The 26,809-nt window shown below is 45.4% G+C and overlaps 1 protein-coding gene across 6 annotated transcripts in view; it reads right to left on the reverse strand.

Annotated features, from left to right (window-relative positions):
* The window catches only part of Gramd1b (GRAM domain containing 1B), a 180,844-nt gene extending 156,285 nt beyond the window's left edge, over positions 1-24,559 (reverse strand). For 3 of the 6 annotated variants that reach the window (XM_085844538.1, XM_085844537.1, XM_085844536.1), the window contains exon 1: positions 24,266-24,559. In XM_085844538.1, the coding sequence (XP_085700664.1) occupies positions 24,266-24,285 (20 nt within the window). In that variant the 5' untranslated portion in view covers positions 24,286-24,559. Of the gene's footprint in view, positions 1-12,475; positions 13,419-24,265 lie in introns of those variants that run through there. The other 3 variants (XM_029482064.2, XM_085844534.1, XM_021171296.3) reach the window with 1 other exon arrangement.
* Positions 24,560-26,809: the final 2,250 nt, after the last annotated feature.

Genomic DNA, 26,809 nt, shown 5'->3' on the forward strand with positions numbered 1-26,809 from the left:
CTGTTATCCTAACACTCTGGAGTTGGAGGAAAGAGAATCAGAACTTTAATCTTATCCTCAACAGTGCATTTGAGGCCAGCCTTGGCTACACAAGAACTTGGAGGGGGAGGAGAAGGAGGAAAAGGAGGAGGAGGAAGAGGAGGAGGAGGAAGAGGAGGAGGGGGAGGAGGAGGAAGAGGAGGAGGAGGAGAAAGAGGAAAGGAAGAGGAGGAGGAGGAAGAGGAGGAGGAGGAGGAGAAAGAGGAAAGGAAGAGGAGGAGGGGGAGGAGGAGGAGGGGGAAGAGGAGGAGGGGGAAGAGGAGGAGGGGGAAGAGGAAGAGGTTGGGAAGACACTGCAAAGAAAAAGATATGAGAGGTAGAATTCTAGATCAATCTACTATCAGAAAAGAAGTGGAGGCTGGGAGGAGGCTGAAGATCAAAGTCACTAACATCTTAGCCAACACAACTCCCTGAGCTTCCTGCTCAGGTTACTGAACTTGTTAAAGTTCTGGAAGGGTGTTGCACCTAAGAAGAATAAGAGAGACCATCCACCCATCCTCAAGTTATATGTCCTACCCCACACTCAACCCTACATACTCTATACACCTCTTCATCTACATCATTTACAATTCAAAATAATCCATAAATTAGGTCCTTTGAACCCAAGGTGGGTTTGAAAGCCTATAATTGTTGGATCAGAATAGGTGGCCAGACTTGGAATTAGAAGTAGTTATGACAGTAAAACAAAGAAGAACAAAGGAGGAGAGAGCCCCAATAGTCCTTTGAATAGTGTGTAAATCTTTAGAGGGCCAGGAGGAAAAGGAATGAATAAAATAGGCATTGATGAGGTTGAAGCAAGGGCGTGAACACAGAACTCTCAAAGGCTGGGTTAGCCAAAGACAGCGCTTCTGTGCTGGTCTCCTGTTTTAGCCGAACAGTTTTTAAAGTTTGGGGAAACTTTAAAACTCTGATATTTCCTTGGGCCATAGTCAGGTATAAGAGCCATACTGAGGTCAATCTAGACCAGGACCGAGACTGAGCTAACGGCCCTTCCAATGATGGCACAGTGTGGACAGACATGGAGAAGAATGGCCCCTGAGAGAAAGAAACCAAATGTTTCATGATAAAGTGGTCTAGTATTACCAATTATATCAGGAGCAGGCAGGCAGGTTAATGGGCAAAGATGACCCTTAAACAACCTCCCCAGTAGCCTTACAGTTTTCGTTTAATAAAGAGTTAAACCATCAGCAGTGTTAGGAAGTAATTCAGGAGCCCCATGCTCTGTAGCATCCAACTGAAGAAACTCCAGTGAGGGTTACCAGAACAAGAGAACATCAGCTTGTAAGGGGTAATGAATTTTAAAGGTTAGGATGTATAAAGAGGTCTCCTGAACAGAGGAGGGAAAAAAAGGTGTGTCAAATTCTGTCTGTCTGGGAAACATTTGCCTTGCTATGAAAAAAAAAAATCCCTGTAGGAAAATTGGTATGCTCCAGAGAGGCTTTAAGTGACGTAGTGCATTATACACATAGACCTCGTGAAGACTGAGAAACGCTTCTCACACCTCATACTATGAGATAGAAGCCATGGGACTCTGTTCTTTGAGCAATACGAACTGGATCCAGAGTCTCCAAGCCCAAGTGACACAGGAGTGTGACTATGGACAAATGGCCTCCAGGTTTTCTCCGTGCTGTTCCTAGACTTGACTGTTGCAAAGGCCCATGGGAAGGGAGCAGGAACCCCTGGGACACTGTAGAGGAGGTTATAGAACTCAAATGGCTTAGGCAAGATCAGGCTGCCTGAAGACTCCACAAAGAGACATGAGCAGGGAGCCTCTCCTCCGACCCCCACAGACTCTAGAACTGCAAGAAAGACTACTAAGCCTATCACCACACAGACAGTGTCCTATAAATGGCTCTCACCCCATCAACACAGGCCTGCTGCCACCGTGCATGGCCGTTCCAAGAAGAACACAAAACATCCTGTTTGGAAGGATGCCACTCTAGATGGAAGAAGGAAAAGCAACGCACAGCAACACACAGGCCAAATTATATGCTGTTTTTGCTGTTGTTGTTGTTTTGTTTGTTTTTGGTTTTGGTTTTCTTTTGTTTCTTGCAATAGTTAAAGAATTCAACAGTGGCATCTATCTCCTGTGCTTAGGTCATTGGCCTGGCCCCCAGTCAGGTAAAAAAGCAATAGAACTTAACCTGATGAAGAAAAGAATGATTTAGTCAGGCCACAAACCTATGGAAACCATTGTGGGAATTTGCAAGGTTATTAAAGTAGAACACTTTGATGGCATGAGAAGAAGCCCATCCAGGTTCAGGTGGTGCCTAGAGTCAACAAGTATTATGTGTGTTCATCCATGGCTGCCACCTGGATCCATGAAATAAGTAGACACAGTGATCTTGCAACAAGGCAGGGATGGACTGAGCCTATTCTGGGGACCATATTGGGAACAACAACAGAGACAGAGATTGCAGATGGTTTATGTAGCAGCATCCTCTGGAAAAAGACAGTGCATCTAGTTGGCAAGGCTGGTTAATGCTGGCAGCCATAGAGGGCTTCTAATGGGTCTCATCAGGAGTAGGCACTGCTTTTGACTCTGGAGTACATAAATGCTGGAAGATGCCAATGCCCAGGGTGCTACGAGAGAACTGAAACAGAAGACCCTGTTCCAATTTGGAAGACCAACCACCATTTATTCAAAACAGAAAAGACACCTAGCAGCCCATAATACCCAACAGTTAGAAGGGGAAGATCATCTTCAGAGCAGTGGGTTTATAGAGAAACAGATCATGAATCTGTGCTTGCAGTCAACAACATAGGAACGAAGGGGACATCCCCACCAGGTAGGTTGTGTTCCTTTATGGCAGACCTCAGAAAGAAAGTCAGGGAGGAATGCTGGCTTGATGATTTGCTTTCTAGTGCCAGAACAGAATACACAAGCCTGGATAATTATGACGGCCAGGGTTTGATTTGGGTCTTGGCTACAGAGGCACCATGGCAGCACACACTGCTGAAGGTCTTCCTAATGCTTCCTTTCAGGTGGGAGGGGCACCACAAGGTGAGACAGTAAGCAGCCTAGCTTTGGTGTTTCTCTTCTTATAAAGTCATCATCGGCAGGCATCATGAAGTCTCCGCCCTCGTGACATGATTTTTTTTTTCCTAATTGCATCCTATGGGTTGGAACTCTCAACAACATTGACATGAATTCGGGGATAAAGATTCATATATAAGTGCTGGGCACTCTCAGTCAAACCATAGCAGATGTCTTTGGAGCTAGGAGTTAAACCCAGGTCAGACAACCACACAACAGCCCTGAACGACTCATTCATAGCTCGACTTTTCTTTTCATCTTTCTTCTTTTCTCCTCACACAATCTCAATGCCCCCCCACCACACACACACACACACCTGATACAGAAGTCATACAGATAAAGCTGAGTGTGGTAGTGCACACCTTTAATCCCAGCTCTTGAAAGGTAGATCTCTGAGAGGTCCCAGCCAACCTGATCTACATAGTGAGTTCCAAGATGGCCTAGGACTATAAAATAGACCCTGTCACAAAGGAGAAGGAGGAGAGGGGGAGAAGGAGGAGGAGAGGAGAAGAAGGAATAGGAGGAGGAGGAAGAGGAGGAGGAGGAAGAGGAGGAGAAGGAAGAGGAGGAGGAGGAAGAAGAGGAGGAGGAAGAGGAGGAGGAGGAGGAGAAGAAGGAAGCGCACACACACACACACAGAGGGGGAGGTGTAAATTCAGCCAGGGCTGAGGATATAGCTCAGTAGTCTCCAATCTAGGTGGCCCTGGGTTCTAATCTCAGCACCATGAAAAATGGGACACACCAGGGAGATTAAGACAAGAGGATCAGAAGTTCAAAGTTATTCTCAGCTACATAATGAGTTCAAAGCCAGCCCGAGATTCATGAAACTCTGGCTTAAACAACAATTAATGCAGCTGTGCTGCCTATTGTTCAAGATGGCCCCCTAGTCACCCCACCTCCTACAAATGGGGGACACAGGAGAAGAACCTCTTGACGGGCACTACAGCCAGAAGTGTGGACCAACATGATGACTGAACCTAAAGCTCCTTCTACAAATCCTTTGGGCGCAGATGAAGAAGAAGTAACAGTGACACAGAGAGAAAACCATTAGGCCAGACGATGATCTTAATTCAATACTGCACCAGCCACCTAACAGAGGCTCAAATGAAGGGGTCACACCCATGTTCAGTTCACTCATGCCAGAAACTTGAAAAGGCAAAGGTTTACCTTGCTGAGGCCACTCCTGCCCTTGGAGTCTGTTAAGTCAAGCAGAAAACTGCAAATGTGAGTGGCCTCCACTGGGAGGTGCTTCCACATGACATAGCGCTGAGTTAACCAGGCTAGTTACTCCTGACTGAATGGGCTTTGAGAGATGTGCCACTGGCTCTGAACTGCTGCAGTCCTGTTACAAGAAAACCCTGAGGCAAACTAAAGGGATGGCCTGTGATATCATACAAGGCATGCATAGCTTTTGTCCCAGGTTCCAGTCAAAGCTGTCTGAAAAACCCACAGAATCAGGAGTGAGTGTCTTACAGACCATTAGCCCCCTCGATACACCTGAATTTATTATAGAGGGAGATTCATAACCCCCAAAGCCCCACCCACCCCCATTGAAAAACTGAATAAGAAAAAAGAATACCAGGAAATAATATGGCACTGAGGGTCAAGATTATTAACTATTTTCCTACTTCCTACTACCCTAAATTTTACAATTGGTTAGTTATTTTATGATGGTTGACTTTATATAGTATTTAAAATGACTTCTTTTACAACAAGCTTGAAGACCCTTGGAGAGCTTTTTTAAAATGTGTCACCAAGCTGCACATAGTGACAAACATCTGTATAGCATTTTCTAGACTGGGGCAGGAGGCCTGTGAGTGTGAGAACAGTCTGAGTAAAATAGTTGAGGCTATAAAACAAGACCCTATCTGAAGAAAGAAAGAAAGAAAGAAAGAAAGAAAGAAAGAAAGAAAGAAAGAAAGAAAGAAAGAAAGAAAGAAAGAAAGAAAGAAAGAAAGAAAGAAAGCGAGAAGCTGGGCATAATTAGTACATTCTGATGTAATCCCAGCACTCAGGAAGTGACTCCAGGGACATCAGGAGTCTATAACCATCCCCAGCTACATAGTATTTTCAAGGCTAGCCTAGGCTACAAGAGACCCTGTCTGAAACAAACACAAAGTGTCACTTGACTAACCACCCACTGTCTTGCTGCGTTTTCCTCCTTATTAGGACAAATCCTGCTGTGCTCACTGTTTGACTCTTTTTTTTTTTTTTTTTTTTTCATTGCTGTAGCAAACTACTTGCAGCAGGTTACTGTAAACACTCACATTTTATTCACATTTCTTAAGGTTCAAGGGCTCACACCCAGCAGAATCCAAAGGTAGCAGAGTATCAAAATAGCAAGAGATGAAGACCTAAGGCTTGTTTTGTGCCCTTCCTTCTGACACAGCAACCAGGATTCAATCATCAGGGCGCTATGGAAGTGACCTGTGTACCTCATTACACTACACCCAAACTGGGCCCACAGACAAATTCTTTTACCATGGTTGAAAAAGAAAGTGAGGAAAGAGCTTGTTATCTTTCTCATTCCTTCTCTCTGCATCATCATTTCATGGCTAAACTCACTAACCAGGAAGAGCAAAACAGCAAACAGCAGTGGTCAGATCTCAAGGCAGAGGAGAGGATAGGCCTGACTGGAGCAATGTGCTATCAGGATAAAGCCCTAAAAAGAGCCTAATGCTCTAGAGATGCCAGAGTCAGTTAGGGGCTGGCAAAGATTTCACAGGTCACAGGTCTGAAACTCAGCTTATAAGTTACTATGGCTTGTCAGGTCACCTCATTTTTTTAAAATCTCCTCTTCAGATCAGGTGTGAACAATGTGAGTCTTGGCCCTGTCAAAGAATGCCAGGGATCCATCCCATAATCAGCTTCCAAATGCTGACACCATTGCATACACTAGCAAGATTTTGCTGAAAGGACCCAGATATAGCGGTCTCTTGTGAGACTATGCCGGGGCCTAGCAAACACAGAAGTGGATGAGCACAGTCAGCTATTGGATGGATCACAGGGCTCCCAATGGAGAAGCTAGAGAAAGTACCCAAGGAGTTAAAGGGATCTGCAACCCTATAGGGGGAACAACATGATGAACTAACCAGTACCCGGGAGCTCTTGTCTCTAGCTGCATATGTATCGAAAGATGGCCTAGTCGGCCATCACTGGAAAGAGAGGCCCATTGGACTTGCAAACTTTATATGCCCCAATACAGGGGAATGCCAGGGCCAAAAGAATGGGAATGGGTGGGTAGGGAAGTGGGGGGCGGGTATGGGGGACTTTTGGGATAGCATTGGAAATGTAATTGAGGAAAATAAGTAATAAAAAATATTAAAAATTAAAAAAAAGAATGCACAGGAAACAGAGAAAGCTTCACACCCCATGACTAAGAACAAAAACTCTTTGGGGGGGGGGTCTCCAGAGAAATACCCCAAGGTCTTTTTTTTAATCAATGTCTTCTACCAACAGCCTTAGCTATGCACAGACATATTTTTCTAGCACTTTTATACTATTCAACTTTACTCAAAAATCTAGAAACACAATTGAAAACATCTGAAATACTACCCCACTATTTTATTTATTTATTCACTTATTTATTTATGAGGTATGGGGGTAGGGGTTGAACCTATTGCTACATGCCTGCTAAACAGGCCCTCTACCACTGAGATACACCACCAGCTCGATACTGCCTCTAGAAGTGACATGTGGCTGCTATTAGGAGCATGGGGTGGCAGGCCCTTTCCAACAGCTCAAAGCATCTGCATCCTGTCTCCTTTCTCCCAGGGAAAGGCCAGGTTTGATTTTCATTCTGTATTCCTGAGAGAGGTTTTAACTCTCTCCCCAGAGAGAGGGAAGCCTCCTTCATCTTTAAAGTTGTTGGGCCCCCCAAGATAATTAAAACCTATGTCCTCCTTCCCACCAGATGCATGGCAGCCTGGTAAGTCACACACATCTTTGGTCTGTAAGGGGGAGATCCTAAGAAGACAGCCGTGCCAGAAAGACCTCTCAGTCTACCTAAAGCTCTTTGTACACACGGCAGCCCAGCAACCATGTGGACATCGGAACACCTGCTCCAGAGCTGGGAGCTTACTCAATAGGGTGAGGAAGAAAATTCCCCACTGGCAGCTTAGCCATTCTGGCGCCTTAATGAAAACTGAGCACACCAGAAGCAACCATCAGTGACTAGCCTAGAAACTGGGGGATACACAGTATCTGGGAAGAACTAACCAAGAGGTGGGTGGGATTTATCAGCGGTTACTCTACCCCACACCCATCCTGGTTTCCTGTGATTGGCTGAGCACATAACCACGTGGAAACTCCAGAAATACCAACTCCCACAGAGGAACCAGGCCAGCGTAAATCAGCCCACGGGGCTCCATCTCCACGTCTCAGTTTCCATAAACTATTTTAATCTAGAAACCACATCTATAGGCAAAGGCAGGCTGCCTCTTCTGGGGGAGTCCACCTAAACCATCATTGTCACCCACACACAGCTGCACTTCCCACCCCCACCCTCTCCACCCAAACTGGCCCAGCAGCTTCCCCTGTCTTGTGAATACCCATCTTGCACAAGCAATTCCTCCACACCTACACCTTCTCAAGCATGTGAGGCCAGTAGCACAGAACTGTAAAGAACTCGGCACTGGCACAAGCACATAGTTCACCTCCCAGCCTTGCTCTTGTTAGACCAGGAACAAGTTAATCTCTCCTACCGCAGCCTCTTCCCCCCACGAAGCCTACCCCACGGGTTTGTCATGAGGATTAACAGTGATCATGTATTTAAGACACTTAGCAGGAAACTTGGCACAAAATAAGACTCACTCCCAGCCTCAAGGAATTATGGGACGGGTAGAAGTCTTCCCTTCTTAACCCTATCCTGAGTTGATTGCTCACATTGTACGTCGTTAACCATTCACAGTCCCTTTGCATGGATTTGTTGCTTTGTGTTAAAGAGGCAGGAGAGTTTCTTTTTCTCTACCACACAGAGCAGGGCTGAATAGATGACGATATAAAGAATAGCCAAATCGAGGCTGATTGAGTAGAAGTCTGGATGAACAAACTCACCCTGCTCCCTGCAAACTGCCTGAAATTTGAAGCAAATCTTCCTCCAACTGTCAGAGAAAGAGATGGAGAATCAAGATAAACATAGCAAAGATATAGACCTGCAAACCGACATCCAGTTAGCACAGCACCATAGAGTTACCCTAACACACCAGGTTGGGCAGAATAGGTGAGAACCATTACTAAAGGTCAGATGTGGAGCTAAACAAAAACTAGTCGCTAGCTTGCTAGCCTGTGAGCCGATGCTAAGGGTAAGGATGTCCCATAGAAAAGGGTGCAGGATGGCTGAGTGAGAGGTAATCTAGACCATCATAGTCAGGATTGATTGTGTCCAAGGGAGACAAGCAAAGAAATTCTTCTGTGTTCACTAGAAAGACAGGCTGCAGTTTCACATGGCCCAATTCACTTGTCACTTGTCAGATGTGTTTCTCCTTTCATAAGATATATCCTGGGAGACATGGCATTGCCCGATCCCCGATTTTCTCTCAGAATTCAGGAGGCCACAGAGAGAGACCCTGAACCTCTCAGTTTGTGTTTTTTTTCAAACCTTTACCACAACCATTTCTGACCAAGAGATTTGGGGACACATGCGGTTATTAATTCTTTTCTTCCTGTTTTATTGTTGGTGGTGGTTTGTAACAGTACTTATTCAAAGAGCTTGTCCCATCAAGTTAGTCACTGCTCAGAACCTGCACATGCTCCACACTGAGCCGATTCCACTTTGTATAGGAAGAAACTAAAGTCAGATGTGATATACACACTTGTAATATCAGCATTTGGGAGTAGAGACAAGAAGATCAATAGTCCAAGGCCAAGCTTGGATACATGAGACTCTGCCTAAATAAACAAGTGAATGAATGAATGAATGAATGAATGAATGAATGAATGAATGAATGAAATAATCTAGCCTCGAGCATTTTGTTATATCAAACAAAACAGAAAACAGTACAATGGTCATCCCCTTCCATCTTCAATAGATATTTGGTCTTTTAGTGTGTGTGTGTGTGTGTGTGTGTGTGTCTGTGTCTGTGTGTGTCTGTGTGTGTGTGTGTGTGTGTCTGTGTGTGTGTCTGTGTGTGTCTGTGTGTGTGTCTGTGTGTGTGTCTGTGTGTGTGCGTGTGTGTGTGTCTGTGTGTCTGTGTGTGTGTGTTTGCGCACGCTGATAAAGGGTGTTTTAAAATTAACTGTGGGGATGCATGTACACGTCTATCATTACAAAAATTGGATTAAATACTTCTTTTCATCCTGGTATTCAATACTTTATCCTACAGGTCATAGTATGTCTGCAAGTACTCTATTGCTGACATAGACTCTGAGCTTCAAACACAGTAGATTGAAGGTTGTGTGGCATCTAAATCATATTTTAATAAATCTATCTTATAAACCTCAGCTCTGGACCTATCTCCCACCCTAAAAGTTTCTCAGACTTGTGAATAAGGAGGATTTCACTTCAGAAAGAGGAAATGGACTTACTCATTATTGGTATTTCTTCAGTGAACATCTATGGGTCACCACAAGAGGGCAGGTACCAGACAGTGAAAACACAGGATGGACAAGGGTGGGCGCATAGTCCACGGTCGTGTTGTTTTGTTTGAGTTTGGCTCTGATTTTGTATTGGTTGTATAGGGTACAGGATCAATTAGCCAAGACTGGTCTCAAATTCACTAGATAGGCAAGGACCGCCTACATTCCCAGCCCAGTCTGCCCTTTTGTACATACGCAGTTGGCCTTCTGTATCTCCAAGTTCTGTATCTCCAGATTCAATGAATTACAGATAGAAAGAACCCAGGAAAACTATACTGACTATGTTTAGACTTTATTTTAGACTAGATCCCACTAGATCTTTATTTTAGTTCAGGCTGGCCCTATGTTACTAATTATCCTGTTTCAGCCCTCCCTAGGGCACAAATTACAGACATGCACCTCTATGCACATACGAAACAGACTTCATGTCCTTATCCTTGTTCTTTAAATAATACTGTACAGCAATTCTTCAGATAGCATTTGCATGATGCTAGGTATTAGAAGATACCTAGAGAGGATTTAAAGTGTATGACAACATGGGCCATCAAGATGGATCCATCAGTGGACAAAGACACTTGCTACTGAGCCTAAAAGACTTGAGTTTAAGTCCTGGAATCTGCATGGTATGAGGAGAGAATCGATTCCTGAAGGTTATCCTCTGACCTCCACACACGCACACACACACACAGAGTGAAAAATTACATCTGTGGGAAAATATGTATGGGTTAAGCAAATAATATGCCACTTTCTATAAGGAACTTGGTGACCTCAGAGAGACCTAGACTCAACCTCCAGTCTCCATGGATACCAGAGGATGAGCCCAGCCTCCATGGATACCAGAGGATGAGCAGATGCTCATTTTCTTCCAACCCAATAAACAAGCACATAAAAGAACTGTCTTAAGTCATACTCAGGAAGTAAAATAAACTTCCTCTTTCCAATACCATCCTCCCCACTTCAACAACAACAAAAACTATCCTACCATACCTTTAAACAACTCTCAAAATCAGAACCATTTTTCCTTACATTTCCTCCGTTCCACCAGCCTCCATTACCCAGCAGTGCAAGACTATCTGCATGTTGTCTTCTGTACTTGTGCCTCTTTCAGGATCTCTCACATTTGAGGGAAAAGTACCTGAGTCACGGTTTAGTTTGAGATTAGCCCCCACCAGTCCTCACTTTCCCTTGCTCTGTCAAAAGGGAAACAGGGTGGTGTGGCGTGCCTGAAGAGAAAAACCTGTTGCCCCCGAGGTCCATAGCTGGAAGAACATTGCAATCAGGAAAGACATTCCAGAGTGAATCGACGACATAAGAAGCCAGGAAGACTCAAGGAGGGTCACCTCCTGCTTACCCCAGCCCAGGCCCTCAGTACCTCCACAAAGACACATCGCATGCTTGTTTCTGTTGATTCTGGCCAAGTTGTTCCCTAAGTCCATCATATACACCTGACCTCATGCTCGAGTCACTGCTTTCTTCTGTTTTTTTCCTAGCTTCATTTGTCATCATTTGAGCCCCTCTCTCCTTGGCCTTTTCCTACATCTCCAAGGTTGCCTTTTCTTGTACAGTGGCTACTGATGACAGAGTGTAAATCTTCCAATGGCTCCATCCCTTCCATGGGAATGAAACTCGCATGTCTCAGCTGCTTTCGTTATATGGTTAGTTGGTTTGGATTTGGCTTGGTTTGGTTTCATTTAGGTTTGGGGTTTTTAAGAGGTCAACCTTTCCATGTAAGCTGCATGTATCTCAGACCCCAAGGATCCTCCTCCTCCTCTTCTTCCTGAGTTCTAGGCCTACAAGCAGGTGCCACACAGCTTTATTTATTAATTTTATGTTGGAAGTGCTAGAGGAGCCTGTATGCTAGGTAAATTTTTTTTAAGTGTCCTATCAAGCTTAGCTTCCACACCCCTTCATACCCTGGAGACCCTTCTCAAGATCCCCACACTTGCTGGTGCCACATTTGAGCTTTTGAGACCCACTCAACAAGTGATAATGAACGATAGTGAAATGATAGGGTGAATGAACTCTCATTAGTTACCACCAGCAGCAATGACAGCAACACCCCGCCCCGCTCTCATAGTACAGACATCTGCTAATGATCATACCCCGAGTCCAGAAGTAAACTGAGGAGGGGACTCCATGCCACCATGGGCACCTTTCTGAAGCAACACACACATATTACCCTGTGAGCTTCATGCTAGTTCTTGAATGTGAACAGCAAACATCTCCCTAGCAAAACTGGAGTTGGCATGGTGATTGATCGTGAGATGTGTCCGTGATGTGGTAGAAAATGTCAACACTTCACCTCTACATAGACAACATGAACCTGTACCAGCAGGTTAGTGTAGGGAAAAAAAAATAACAAAAAGTGAAATGGGATTCGGAAGTCCATGTGGAGGCGTCACTTAAACTTCTGTCACTAGTCTTCCAACACCTCCATCTGTACAATGGGATCATAGCATAATACTATCTACCTAATTTCTCCAAATTCCATCCTCAGGTGAAGCCCTCACCACAGACAGTAGTCTGCGCACAGTAAGGGCTCAAGAGATAATAACAGATAACACTGTATTGGCCATTTTGCTGTGAGGGTCAAGAAATGAAACGCAGCATGAACCTATATGAAACACATCAAGTAATGTAAAGTCCCTAGTTCTGGGCTGTGTGGTAGCCCTGGTGCCCTGACAGTGCCTGAAGACGCCAAGGTGACGCCAAGCTCCAGCTTTGGTCCCGGAAGTTTCCACCAGAATGCCCTAGGGTCCTAGCCGGCCCTGGGGAGGGGCGAGAGGTTCAGGGGAAGACTGCTGGAGAGAAACGGGAACCTACCTGCTTTCACTGCATTCTTTCCGCTCCCTCACCCTCAGCCACTTGCGGAGCAGGAAGCGTTTTCGGCGCGGGGACGCACTGGGTGTGGAGCAGTTGGACCACGGGGTGTCCTCGTCGCTGGAGGGCGTAATCTCAATGGACGGCAGTTGCAGGAACTCCTTGCCGGGGGCCAGGACGCCGGGTAGGTCTGGGGCTACCAACCCCGCCTCCAGGCTCTGCTCCTGCACGTTCTTCATCCGGCGCATCTTAAAGCGCCGGCGGCGAAGCGTGGGGGTGGACGAGCTGGACCACACCGCGCTGCCCTCGGGCGCGCCCTGAGGTTCTGGCACCTGCAGGGCGGGCAGCTGCAGGTTCTCCATCATGTTGGCCGCCGGCATCGGGGTCCCTGGCCGCTGCTCCGTGCCCTCCGCCTGCAGCCTGGCTCGAGGCTCCCTCTCTCAGCTCCCTTCTCTGGGGCCCGTGGCACTATCCCCTCTCACGTTCAGCGGGAGACTCGAGCCTGCCAGTAGATCAAGTTCCTTTTCCTGGAGCGCCGCGAGGAGGGGACTGAAGGGGACGCCGCCTCCTGCGGTCTAGAACTTTAAGAAGTGCGCTTCCTCGCTCAGTCCGACGAGGGAAGAGGCGACCCGGGACGCAGTGACAGTCGCCTGCCAAGCTTTGCCACCCGGCTGCCCTCCTGGGGCTCCCCTTCGCGTGCCCGTGTGTTTGTCTTCCGCTGCGCCCGCTTGCTCGCTTGCTCGCTCTGCTGGTGTCTCTGCCTTAGCGGGACTCGGCGGCCCCGGACCCCAGGGAGCTGCGCAGCAAACTCTCAGTGGTTTGCGTCCAGCCGACTGCGTTGGGGAGCCGGCTTGGCGCTGTAGGAGAGTGGAGGACTGGAAGAAGAGGCGGTGGTAGGAGGGAGAGGAAAGAGAGAGAGAGAGAGAGAGAGAGCAAGGGAGACACTAGATAAAAACAAAAAAAGGTGGAGGAGGTGGAGCGGGGGGGTGGGGGCTGAGGAGGGAGTGGGTTGCTAGCCTGAAAGGACACGCACAGGCAGCGACAGCCAGCGACAGCCGTGTAACTGTACACGGAATCCCTTGGGGAGGGACTATACCTCCGAGTCAAGGCTGCTCCAATCAGCCTAATGAAATAGGAGCACAATCCAAACTTTCTCAGGGCAACGATTGGCTAAGCAGCTCTGGTTAGCAAACTCCCTGTTTTTTTTTTTCCCCTGGGGGAGGGGAATCAATGGATTTATCCCTCCCTCTCAGACCACCCAAGATACAGGGTTGAAGGAAAACTGGGTGACTTTTCAGCCAAATCTCTCTCCTCCTAAGAAATGCGTGTTCTCCGAGTTGTTTGGAGTGCTGACCAGGAAGACAGGGCATACATAATCAGAAGGAAAATGGAAAGTTCCTGGAGGCTGCTTCCAAAATGGCAAGCTGGGAAGAAAAGACAGTTCTGTAGAATAAGCTGAGGACACCAGACACGAACACAAAGACAGACGATAGGGTGGAAAGACACAGGACACACAGGACCATTAAGGGAAAGATACTGGATACATGGTGTGTGGCCTGGCCAAAATTATAGCCCCATTATAAGTGAAAGGCAAAGAAGCTGAGAGGAGTTAGCCGGTGTACCACCCTCAGAGGCTCCAGGGAGTCAAGTGCATCCTTGGACATTCCTGAGACTATGTGATGCTGCTTCAGCTTGCTGGGGAATGGGTTGGATCACACCGTTTACTGTGGCCTCAGACCTCTGAACAGAAATATGGACTAGTCCTGCCCAATATATCAGTGTGCTATATCACCGCCCTGCTAGAGGCAGGTGAACCCTAAGAGGTGGGATGTACAAGTGATCTGCTTTAGGAAGACATTCTGTGTTGGACTGAACTTTCTGGGGTACAAGCTTAACACTCAACGACCCCCACCCCAAACAAGGAATTTGCCTCTTCAGTAGGAGACCGGAAGGAACAGCAAAGACATGGCCCACAATCTGGCCCATTCTCTTTGCTGGTATTTGTTTGTCCAGTTTCCCTTTGGATAAATAAAAATCACATCCCTAAAGGTCATAAGAATCCACTTCAGGCCTGGTGTGGTGGTGGTAGCACACACCTTTAGTTCTAGCACTCAAGAGGTAGAAGCAGGCACATCCCTGTGAGTTCAAGGCCAGCCTGGTCTACAGAGGGAGCTCAAGAACAGCCAGGGCTAATCAGAGAGAGAGAGAGAGAGAGAGAGAGAGAGAGAGAGAGAGAGAGAGAGAGAGAAATCCACTTTAAAATAGCATATACCCCTACAGGTCAATAAGACATCTGAGGTAACAGCTGTCTGTCATGTCCTGCATTGACACATGGGAAGCTAAGACATCCTGCCATTCATTATGCAACCTCCTTGAGGCTGTGAGTAAAAAGGAAGTGCATCTGGTGAAGGGCCAAGGTCCGGTTCACCCTAAGCGATGGCAGAGTATCAGTCCCTTTCCTGACCCTTCACATCCGGCTGCCGGCTTGCACATGATTCACTATCACTCTATTTTAGCTCCCAGTGGCAGAGAAAGGAGAAACCTCTAGTCATCAGGTGTCAGGCCTGGCAAAGACCTGGAAAGTTCTTCCGGCTTGGACCAGGAGGATGGTCTGTGTCTCTTAACTTCAGAGTCGGTCAGGGATCTACATAGTTTGTTCACTGTCTTAGATCCTTTCCATGGAGGAGTGCTTTGCAGGAGGATCTGACAGCTTCCCAAAGAACCTGCCTCTTAGATGGGCTGTTCATGTAAGAGAGCAGAGTCTCTCTTGCTCAAGGAAAACAGGGCATTACCAGTTATTCTTTGAAGAAAGAAAAGGTACAACACACACACACACACTTGCCATAGGCCTTCTCAATTTAAATTCATAGCCTCAAAATGAAGATGAACCACCAACTTCTTCCTCCAGTGCACTTCAGACAGGTGTCCCACCCACGAGTCTGGACCTAAAATCCTCTAATATTTAATTTAAGCTTCAGGCACAGAAGTGGTGGAGAATTACTGCTTACATTTCCTCTGGTCTAAGGTAAAAGCTCAGCTGGACCAAATCTAAAATGTTCTCACATGCAGATTCCAGGAGCATCCCTCATCCCTGCCTGATCTTGTCCTTCACTCACTTCTGCCTGTAGCCTCGTCTTTTTTCTTAAAGCTTTAACCTTTTCACTCATCAAATCCCCAGTCAAAATTAGGAGTTCAAGTTTATTCTCACTTACAAAGCAAGTCTGAGGGCAGCCTGAGCTAGGCCTCTCTGTCTCTGTCTCTCTCCCTCTCTTTCACACTAATGTGCGCTCGAGCACGCGAGCACACACACACACACACACACAGGGGAGGAGGAACAAATACAAACTAACAAAAAGAAAATCAAAACCTCACTGCCCACCACCACAGCTGTCTCTGTTTACTTTGGAACACAGATAGTTGCAGCTGCCAGCAGATGTCCCCTCTAAGCTCCTCAGAAAGAGCCAAATGTCTCTTCCTCTGAACCCTTCCAATATGCTTTTGATTGGCATGTGACCTTTAGAACTTGCAGAAAGGTTTTAATACATCACATTATACCTTCCTAGCGACCTTAGGACTAAGGCAACAGAAGTTACTACCCTCTTCTTGCAATCATGAAAATGGGGCAGAACTGCAAAAAAACGTATCCAAGGACTCCCATGAATGGCAATGACTGATACAGCAAGGCCAGCATCAGACCTTCAGAAAGCAAGGTAAAGGCCAGCAAAATCATATACTATGCAAGAAAATAGTTCCCTGATAGTTCCGGACTGCAGCTGTTCAGTTGCAACAGCTGTTTTACAAGGAGGCAAAAGACGCCAAATTGGAGGAGGGGGCAGTTTCCCAAAGCAGCTGATGGAGGAGAGTATCAACGGCCAAAGAGTGCCTACAACTCCCTTTCAGACTTGCTCTCTCCCCTTTCCCTATTCGCCCTCTCTCCTGTTAACTCTAATGACGCCTCAGTTTGCTGGGTAACTGACCTCATCTCTTTGTATTGTAGGTTAGGGGGTTGCAAACAGGTGGTGTTCAGAATGCCCAACCCCCCCCCCCCACACACACACACACCTCCAACCCCACATCTAGGCCTCCAACTTTAAATAAATGGATCTCATATTACCAAGAGACTGTTGTTTATTCTCAGCAGTACAGGCTCTCCTTTCCTGTCGACACAAGACACCCAACACCTGTCCACTACTTCTGGAGACTCACAATGACTTAGTCTATTATGCAGAGAACCTAACAGCTTTGAGATAGACATTTCCTGAGCACACACTTATAAACGTAACCCGAGAGAACATGCAGTCACCCACCAGCCCAATAGGCAGAGACTGTCCCACACTGCATTCACCGAAGTGCATGGGCAAGAGCAGACAAGGAATAGAGTGAATGGAATTTACAGCTTGCAGGAAAGCTGGAGATGTGGACAGAAACATAGCAGCCGATGCTGTAACATGGGCAGATAGTTCCCTCTTTTTATCAGCGAGTGCTTTGTGCAAAGAGCAGTGTGGGGGACTCATGCTCAATGACAAACATTTACCCAAGGTTAAGGCTGGCTGAAGACTGGAATGCATGGCCAAGACGAGTTGGGAGTGGCTTTCTTCTTGGGCCTTTAGAAGGTAACTGGAGCCTAGTTAGAGGCTGTGGAAGAAAACAGATTGTCCTTAAAGTCCCATAGCCATCCTAAAAGTCCTTGTATCTGAGGCTCAGGTTTTCCAGTTTAAAACAAAAGCAATTTGGCAGGCACTTGGCTCATTTTTATAATCCCAATTCCAGGCTCCCTGGGGAGGCGAAGACAGGAAAATTCATAGTTCAGGTCCAGCCTGACCTACATAGCAAGATCCTATCTCAAGAATTAAATTAATTGAAATCATTGGCTTATGAACCAAACAAAAATTTGTCTGAAATGACTGTTCTTAGCTGTAGGGATTTTGATCACTGACTTCCCTGAGGTCTAAAAACTGCTTCACCACCTTGCCCAGTGAACTAGAAACCAATCACTCGGGTAGCAGGGTGGCAGGAACAAGGTGAAAAGGGTATGAGGATAAGAGGGAAAACGGAGAGACTCCCTTGAGTCCACTTTTCATATGTGTCTTCTATTTTCTGAATTCTCCCTTGGCCACACTCCTTGGAGGAGCTAACTGCTTAGGAAGACTAGGAAAAGGACAGATATGGTTCAGTGTGTAATGTTGCATGCCACCAAACCTGACCACCTGAGTTCTTGTGGTCTATCTCTGGAACCCACAGACTAACAGGAGAGAACTTACTCCTCCAAGTTGTCTTCTGACATCCATGTGCTCAACCCATACACAAGCACTCACACATGCAAATAAATAAACAATTTCTGTTGGATTTTTTTTTTAAGGTAAGAAAGAGCAATGCTAAATGTATGAGGCTGGGGAAGGAGGGTAGACTAGGAAGTCAGCTCTTGCTAAATACACTCTAAAGAAACCACAGCTGACCAGACACCACATCTAGCCCCTCCTGAGGAAAAAGAAGAAAGCGCTCTAAGATCTTGATGGAAATTCTCCCATCCAGGGAGTGCTCTTAGCCTTAGGGAATGCACGAATTTGGCAGAGGCTTGCTTTCATTAGCCTTCACCAGAGCCGGGGTGATCTCTGAGGTCACCTGGTCATCCTGGGAGAAGGGCAGCCACCAGATAAGCCCTCTGGTTTCACAGCTCTTCAGAGGATGTTTTCGCAAAACATTTGGCTGTCCTTGCCCGTGATGCTGTAATATCAAAGTACAAACAAATGCCATCTCCTCTTGTCTCTTAAGTCTTGCAAGGACAATCTTTGTACAAAGCAGGGCTGGCAATAACTTCCTAAGGTCACCCCATCTACCCTGGATTGGCCATGCCATGCTGTACATAAGTAATTCAGCTGCACTCCTCAAAGGCAACATAGAACACCCCCTCAGGAACACTGAGTACAGCCATGCTAGTAAGGACTCTCTTTTCTTTTCAGTGGCTCATTATCAGATTGGATATTGTCATTTCCCACCTGTGTACTCAAGATTGTAAGTAGCAGCTTTCTCCCAGAGTGCTCTCGAACTCTGGAGTCACAGCAACCACTTAGAACAGAGCTTGGCAAGTGATGAGCATTCTGTTACTCCAGCCTTTGTTGTGTCTGATTGCATTTCTCATTCCCTTGTTAGAAACCAGGACTATGTTGATCTTCATGTTGATCTTCCACTCCGTTTAATTTGACAAGTAACTGGTAAGTTAGAGCACTGTGTACACGCCTTGCTGAGCGCCCAGAGACAGAGCAAGAGAAACCCAATACAGTTTGTGCTGTGCGCTGTGGCACCCTGGCCAGCAAGTCCCAGTGAATCATATGCAGATACGATGTGAATGGAAAGATTAGAATACTTTAACCAGAGGGGAATAGGTGGTCCTTACAGGACACATGGAGGAAATGGTATTTCAGACTCAGAGAGTAGGGCGTGGAGTTGAACCCCTGTGATCACAACACTTTGAAGGCTGGGGAAGAATTGCTGTGTATTGAGGGCCAACTTAAGCTAGTGACTTCTAAGCCAACTTGGGCTACAGAATGAGACTTTGTCTTTAAAAAAAAATCTCAAGAATAAAATAAACAGAGAAAAATAAGACAGTAAGAGTTTGAGTAATGAAGCCACTGAGGAGTGAAAATGGTGTTTTAAAAAGTAAAGAGGTAGATTAGAACAGACAAAGCAGTGTCCTGGGAGATGAAGGGAAACAGACCTGGCTGTGATATGGTGAGTGTTGATATTAGATTTCACTCTTTAAACAAAAGTATGTCATTTAAATAGCTCTTGTTTGCTTGTTTGTTTGTTTGTTTGTTTTCTTTTTTGATGATTATTTTTTTGCTTTTGTTTTTTTTTTGTGAAGAAAATGACATTGGTGACCTATTACTGAGCTGTATTTGGGAGAACATTAACTCTGATAACTCGTTGAAATACTTGTTGAAATATCTTAGAAAAGCAAAGGTACGGAGCACTGGACCAATTAGGAGGCTGTCAGCCAATCAAGGTTTTGGAGTACTGACCTTTTGAATGGCCAGCAGTTCAGGTGAAAATAGGGATGAAAACATCTGAGACAGGAATATAGACGGGATGAGAGGAACTGAGGGAGGAAAACGGGACTTGTGGAAGACGTCAGAGACACAGATGCAAGCAAACCAAGACTGAGATATGACTTGGAAGTCACATGAAGAAGAGAATCAACATTGCTTGCCTGGCTATGGCAAGCCAGACGTCATGAGAAGTGTTTCATACTCAAAGCCCCGTGAGGATGCTCCCAGCAACCCTGGAGAATGGCTCTCAAAATCCCCATATTAGAATATCGAGAGGACTATACAGGATGACGAGCCCACGTTCACACGAGTGGGGGATGGGTGGGGCTAGAGTTAAGGTGGGATCTCTCTACAGCTCATGCTTTTTATTCCCTGAAGACTGAGACCGTTCCTTCACCTTTGATAATTAGGTCTCTCGTGACCTCTGAGGCAACAACCACCATGGAGAGACAAGAAATGATATTGCTATTGGTGAGAGGGTAAATACGGAAGGGTAAATGGCTAGACTGCGTAATTAGGCCATCCTTTCGAGAAATGGGTCAAAGACATTCATTTTTAAAGCATTCTTTTAGTCAGTGTTTGTTTGTTTGTTTGTTTGATAAGAGGATCTTGCTGAGCAACCAGCCTTGAATTCACACCCTCCTGGTTCAATCTCTTTTAGGGCCTGGGGTTATATTGTGAGAAATCATGTGTGTGGAGGGTGGGAGGCAGTCATGGTTTGTGTTTCTCTGTTGCTTCCCTTTTAATTTGTGTGTGCTTTATTTTCTGAGAGGTGCGGTGTTTCAAGGGAACAAAACGTGACTGCATGATTATGCTATTTAAGAGAGTTCTGCTTAAACCCGCTAAGAAAATTGAAGCCTGGTGGTGTACCTGGTAATATAACAAATCAATCAAAAAAATCATTTAATATTCCCAGACTCTGGGCACATCAAGTAGGTACTGTAAAGAGTTTTCAAAAGTTTGTACAGGAAAGTACTCATTTCTCCCTAAAAATATTTCTTTTGAAAGCTCTTCACAGATGACTCTGGCTTCAGCTGCTTCAAATCTGGAGGAGGGGTCGGGGGAGGGCGACGAGGTAAAAAACCAGTCTCAAAAGACCAATTTGAAAGGAAAATGTACTTGGAGAGAAAAGTGTTCCAAATGCTGTGTGAACGCATGGCAGAAAGATCCCAACGCAAAGAAGGTTAAAGAGGTAGCAGTGTGTAGCCCAGGGCTGCAGGTTACCAGAGGAGATTTCCAGGTAAAATGAAGAGATGCATTTCCAGGAAAGACACGCAGGCATGTTCTAGTTTTTACAAGAATACTTTTTGTGGCTTGTGACGGTTTTTTCAGCTTCGTGAGGGTTGAAGAGAAGCCATGTCACCCATAATCTTAAGCACTATATTTTCACGATACTAAAAAAAAGCCCAGAGGTGAGATTGGGGTTTGAAGTCATTCTCCTGATCACAGAACCTCAGGACAGTGGAACTCCACTCAGCCACGGCTTCACCATCCTCACTCATTTTGTTCAGTGGGAAACCAAGGCATAGAGAGATGATGATCTACTAAAGCACAGACAAAGCTAAGCTTTACGCATAGAGGGTTTTGCAAGCCCCTTGAGATTAGAGGTCAGAGCTACAAGGTTAACTCGTTCAAAGGGAAGGCTCTTAAGCTGTGGGGAACGGTTCCTTTAAAGCAACTGAGCAACCAACCCTTTCAGTTAATGGGCACTCAAAGCTGTTTCTTTGCCCATAAATTGGAAAACAGTAGCCACTCTTCACAGATAAACAAGCCAAGACTTGGGACCACTTGAGCATCATGCTTCAACCACTGGTAGAGTTGACCAGAACTCTCCCAAAGCTTTATCCTGAGATGGGACACTGAAATCAGACAAGTAAATCCAGAGATGGGCGCCTGACGTGATCTGCTGACACATGATGCTACATCTGCCAAGCACCAGGGACATTCCTCTTTACATACTAAGGCCAAGCCCAAAAAAAAAAAAAAAAAGTCACTTTGTGACAACACAGGAAGAAGTCGAAGAGAACTGGACTCAAAAGATGATTTCCATCATAGGCTTTCGTAACCCAACCCTGGACTCAGTTCTGACAACACTGTGACTCATTTCTCTTTCTGCAAGCCACAAACGTAGAGGGAGTATCTGAAAAGAATTCATTCTGTCGCAGGTCTGCATGGACTGTGGCCCTCTCTGCCTGTCAGCTGTTTCTCCTTTTCAGGAATGCTCCCCATACATATAATGCTCTCTGCCCAAGAGCTGTCCCAAAGGCAAGCATCATGCTTGCTTCCCAAGTCCTCTCCTGCTATTAGGCCTGGACCACTGCGCCTATACTTGGCCTCGGTGCCAGTGACTGCACAAGATTTTACACAGTCTGAAACTGAGACTCGGGAGGATGAATACTGGAGTCGCGGCTGTACCTCTCAGAACCTCCAAACTGGAAAGAATTGCTTTAAGCGATAAGTGGCCTATGAACATAGAGTTAAGTCAGATGCAGTCCCAGAGGATCGCCACAGTGTAGGAATTCGAGACCAGTCTGAGCAATAGGGGGAAATAACAAAAAACAAAAGCTAACAAACTAAAAAACCAGGAAAAGAAATGGACAAACAAGATAGATTTAAAAACATTTTGCTTACTGGGGAGGCAACTTTGTCGGTGTTTTCTGACGTTGCTTGTCATAAATGTATGTGGCAGCCCTGGGTTCAATTCCCACAACCACAAAAGAAGCTGTATTATATTATTTTAAATACAAAAATATGTCTTTACAAAGAATTTATTAAATTGCACATTTGGATAGGTGAAATTTTCCTTTAGCAAACGGAATAAAGCACAGGTCTTCTTAAGTACTCTATTGAATGACACGGTGTCCACACTTTAAGGGAACTACATCTCTGAATGGAGCCTGGACTTGTGGGTGTGTATCCAGGATAAAGGAAACTTCACTTCCTATTCCCTTACCCTATCCCTAAATGAAGCAAGTACCTTTGGGAGACGTTATTCTGTCTAGTAGTTGGACTTTTTTTCTTCTTTGTTTTGTATTTGAGACATGGCTCACTATGAAGCCCTGGCTGGCTTAGGTAGATTTCACTATGTAGACTAGACTGGTTTGGAACTCACAAAGATCAACTTGCTTCTGCCACCTGAGTGCTAGAATTAAAACTCAATGCCACCACATGCATCACAGTTGGACACTTTTATAAAGACTTTCCTTAGTTGAAAGAATTATAGGCCCCGAAGGGACGTTAGGTATTTACTGCAGTGTTCACCTTCCTTTTATCCTGCCTCACAGATTCATGGTGAGAAATGAAGGCACTGGAAAGGGAAATATTGGACGCAGCGGTCACAGAGCTGAGGCTGGAAATGTCTGTGTGTCCATCAAACATCTGTGGCACAAACTCTACCTTAGTAACTTAGTAACTTCTTTCTGAACTAGTACTTTGACTTCAAAAATAATTTTAAAACAAGTTGCCCAGAAGAGTCCCTAGCAGTCAGGCTGTCACACACACATCTAATTCCCCCATGAGCCCACAGAGAGCAAGGCGTAAACCAAACCCCAAGCACTGTGCGAGAGCTAATCCCAATGTTCAAATGATTCGATTTGCACAAAAGATCTAACAGGGCCACCATCTGCATTCAGGAAGACTCCTTACTTGCAAGAATAGAATGCCTTTATGTAGGAAGTTCTCCTAATGTGTTTTAATTTTTTTTTAAACTTTTTTTGGTGAGTACAGGGGGCTGTGCACACCCCCTCCCCAGCATGCATTGGGAGGTCATAGGTCATACAATTAGTTCTCTCTCTCCACTATGTAAGTTCAGGGCAGAAGTCAGTTCTTCAGGTTGGCAGAAAGTGTCTGCCCAGTGAGCCATCTCTCTGTCTCCCCTTCCCCCAATTCACTTTAAATATTAGTTTATATTATATTATCAATGCACATATTTATATTAAATATTACACAACTTTGCAGGAACAATATTACTTAATAGAAGTCATTGGTCAATTACTAACGTATGTTCTACCCATGAGTTTAAAATAAGTGTAGGACACTTAAGTCTTAAAACAAATTAAAAGTCCACCAGATGTAGGTTAGAAATATTTCACTCTCCTAAAAAATTTTAGATTCACCTACAGATTCTTGATCCAAGCACTGTATTTTCTCACTTAAGCCATATAACACATCTATGAATTAAATGTCATCCCCCCCCCCACCAACCCACCCCATTTTTAAGATAAGGAAACTGAGGCGGGGGGGGGGGGACTAAGACCTTTATGTATTCAATCTAAGTATTCTTTGTGATTCAAATCTAAGTATTCTCAGCTCAAGCTGTTTTCTTCCCTCCCTTGCCAATCTGTTTCAATGTTATAAAATCTGTTATTCGAACTGATTCTCCTTGCCATTTATTTTCGTGAATATTTTTCCAACTTGGTAAACAAATGAATATTTAGAGCTAAAATTCTACAAATGGATACGTGCTGTTCTCCTGTTTAATCTAGTCAGCTTCTATCAGCTCCTTCAATAAAAACAGACCACCGCATTAATATTAATTTCTCCAAGTATTCATATTGAATTCTTAATATTTTTTAAAAATGTACAGCCCCAAATATCCAACAGACCTCCTTTGCTAGAATTCCCAACAGAGTTTCAGAACGTCATAGCAGTAAGAAGTAGTTTTTACACCATATTCAGACCACATAAGCAACTTCGTTTGTCACTAATTATGTAAATATAAGCCTAATGTGTCACCAACACCTCTTACCTGTTACGGAGTCTACCCATAGGTCTGCAGTAAAATAGCAGGGCTGGATGAGTCCTGCACTTCAATGTCTCTGCTATTGAAAGGCTTGCCAACTGGACACTCCACGGAGGGGACTCCAAATGCAGACGGGAGAAACCCTGGCTTTAAATGAAGTCTGCTATCTTCCACTGGAATGGCTTAGTAAACACTAGAAGACCTTTAATCATTGCTTCTCTGTGGTCTTCTGGTTTGGCCTCCACAGGTAGATAACCTCTTTCCGGTGTAGTCTGACAGTGGCTTAAATCTTGACAGGCAGAGCAAAGTCTCCTTTCTTGAAAGCTTGTTCACATGATCTCATTCCATATAAGTGTGCCTTCTCTGCAGGCTGGACCTTGGACTTTGGACCTTAGAACCTGGACATTAGTTTCTAATCCACACCATAAGGAAATTCCCCACGTTGACTACAACAATAGTTAGTCGGCACTCACTGGTCCCGAACGGGCATCAGGCTCACTAGGATGCTAACTACCCAAGCTTCTGTCTTGCTTCCTTCTATCCTGCCTACCACCCAAACAGAGAAATTTCCCCCTCCTTCCTTCAGGAATCAGATGTTTTCAATGAAAAGTAGTAAGACCCCATCCACAGAGACCCTACCTGTGAGACTCCATCCTGTGGAGTGCAAAGGGAGCATGCCGGAAACTGCCTCACTATACGGTTGTGCTGAGTGACCTCTGGACCACTTTTCTAAGGATCTACACCATTTCACAGGTCAGAAGGTTCTGCCACAAGTCCATGCCTGCCTTTGTTCCTCCCGCTGTCCTTCTGAAAGGCCTCTTTTCTGTTTTGAGAGCATCTTCTCTATCAGAATCAATCACCAGAGTATAAAATCATCTCAAAGCAATCCATCTGATGACACCTCTTCTCACCCTACTGCTACCTACCTTGTATCATGGTTCTTATTGTTGCATGGAATCCAACCTTAGGATACACCCCTCAGCCTCATCCTACAGAAAGCACTGCCCTCACGCTGTCCCTCCACCTCTGTCTGAGTGTTCTACTGTGCATTTCTCATCTCCCTCACACTATACCTGGCATGCAAGCAGGATTCTGGTCCCATTTCTTTCTGAGTCTGTGACTGAGAACCAACTAGCATTATGAGGAAATGAAGGCAGGGCCTGCAAGGGGGATGGGAAGCAAAGTTGGGAGGATTAATGAGGTGCCCAGAGTGGTTGTTCCTCCGACTCAAACACTCTAAGAGAGTGCTCTTATACTGCAACAACCCTTTCAGAGAGATGAAAATTGAATAGAGCATGTGCCTGGGCCCTGCAGTTTCTCCAGGAGCAGCTCTGACTATGGTCACGTTTTCTTTTTTCTTTCTTTCTTTTTTTGTCTTTTTGTTTGCAGAGCCTCCCGCAGCCTCCACCATGTAGGAGGTCTCCAGAGGAGAAGCCTTCAGACCGTAAAGCTCTTTGACCAGAACACTCATTTCTGATTAACTAAAGGCTTAAGTTTCTCAGGTGAGGGCGTTTGGACTATGGACCTCTGGGGAGCAATCAAAGGAAGGGATGGAATGTACTTGGAAGCAGCTGCTTGTTTCTCAACCCTTCAGGAAACTTCCTGAACTGAAGTTACAAATTGAATTCTCTTATCGATAAGGGACCCTACTTATCCTGTCTGAGAGATGGGATTTCATCCCAGTGTCTCCCAGATGTCTCCAGATAAGTAACTGTCCCTAACTCCTCACTAGGAAGTCAGGATATGGGGCTCCCAGCCTCCCAGACACCACCTTGCTCTTCCCCAGTTCCTGATACAAAGGAGTCCTGCCAGTGCTGACCCTAAAGCATACATTAAGCCAGCACTGGGATCTCCCTAAGTGTTTGCTTATTTGACTTTCCAAATAGGAAAATGCCTTCAAAGAGCCCAGTCTCCACATTTTATAGATAAGGGAGGCCTTTGGGCGTGACTCTAAGTCTGTCTTTGTTACTTCGTTGGGACTTCATTCAAAGATGGGTGATCCTCTGTTGATGACCAAGCTGTGCCCTGAAACAGTGCCATATGCCTTCCAAATCATAAACTTCAATTTAAGTACACTTTAAATGTACAGAAGTTAGGGGCTTTTAGCAGCCAAACTGCTTCATCTTGCCTGTTTCTGCTTTACTGACAGAGCCTCCTCATGTCCTACGGCAGGACTACATCGTCAAAGTGACTGGCTTTCCTTTTCATGAAGTACCCTGAGGGGTTTGGTGTTTGGAGACAATTTGGGGAACAATTTGCTTGTTGTCTGAGAACAACGTCAGAAGAAGAACATGATTACAGAGTTCTACAGTGAAGGCAGGAAGACAATTTTATTTAGAATAACACAAATCAGCAGGACAAGAAAGTCTAAGGGAGGGAGGGGTGCTAGCATAAGGCACAGAGAGATCCAAAGGGAGGGGAGGAGGGAACAGAGTGTAACAGTAGAGGTGGCATGGAGGCAGAAAGAGGGGCTCTCTGGGGCGGGGGAGAAGAAACTAGCAAGTGGAGGGAGGGTGAACAGTAGAGGGGGCAGAAGGACAAAATCAGACT

The sequence above is a fragment of the Mus caroli genome, unplaced genomic scaffold (genome assembly GCF_978045245.1).
Source record: "Mus caroli unplaced genomic scaffold, Mus_caroli_1 scaffold_11, whole genome shotgun sequence".
In the NCBI taxonomy this organism is placed as follows: Eukaryota; Metazoa; Chordata; class Mammalia; order Rodentia; family Muridae; genus Mus; species Mus caroli.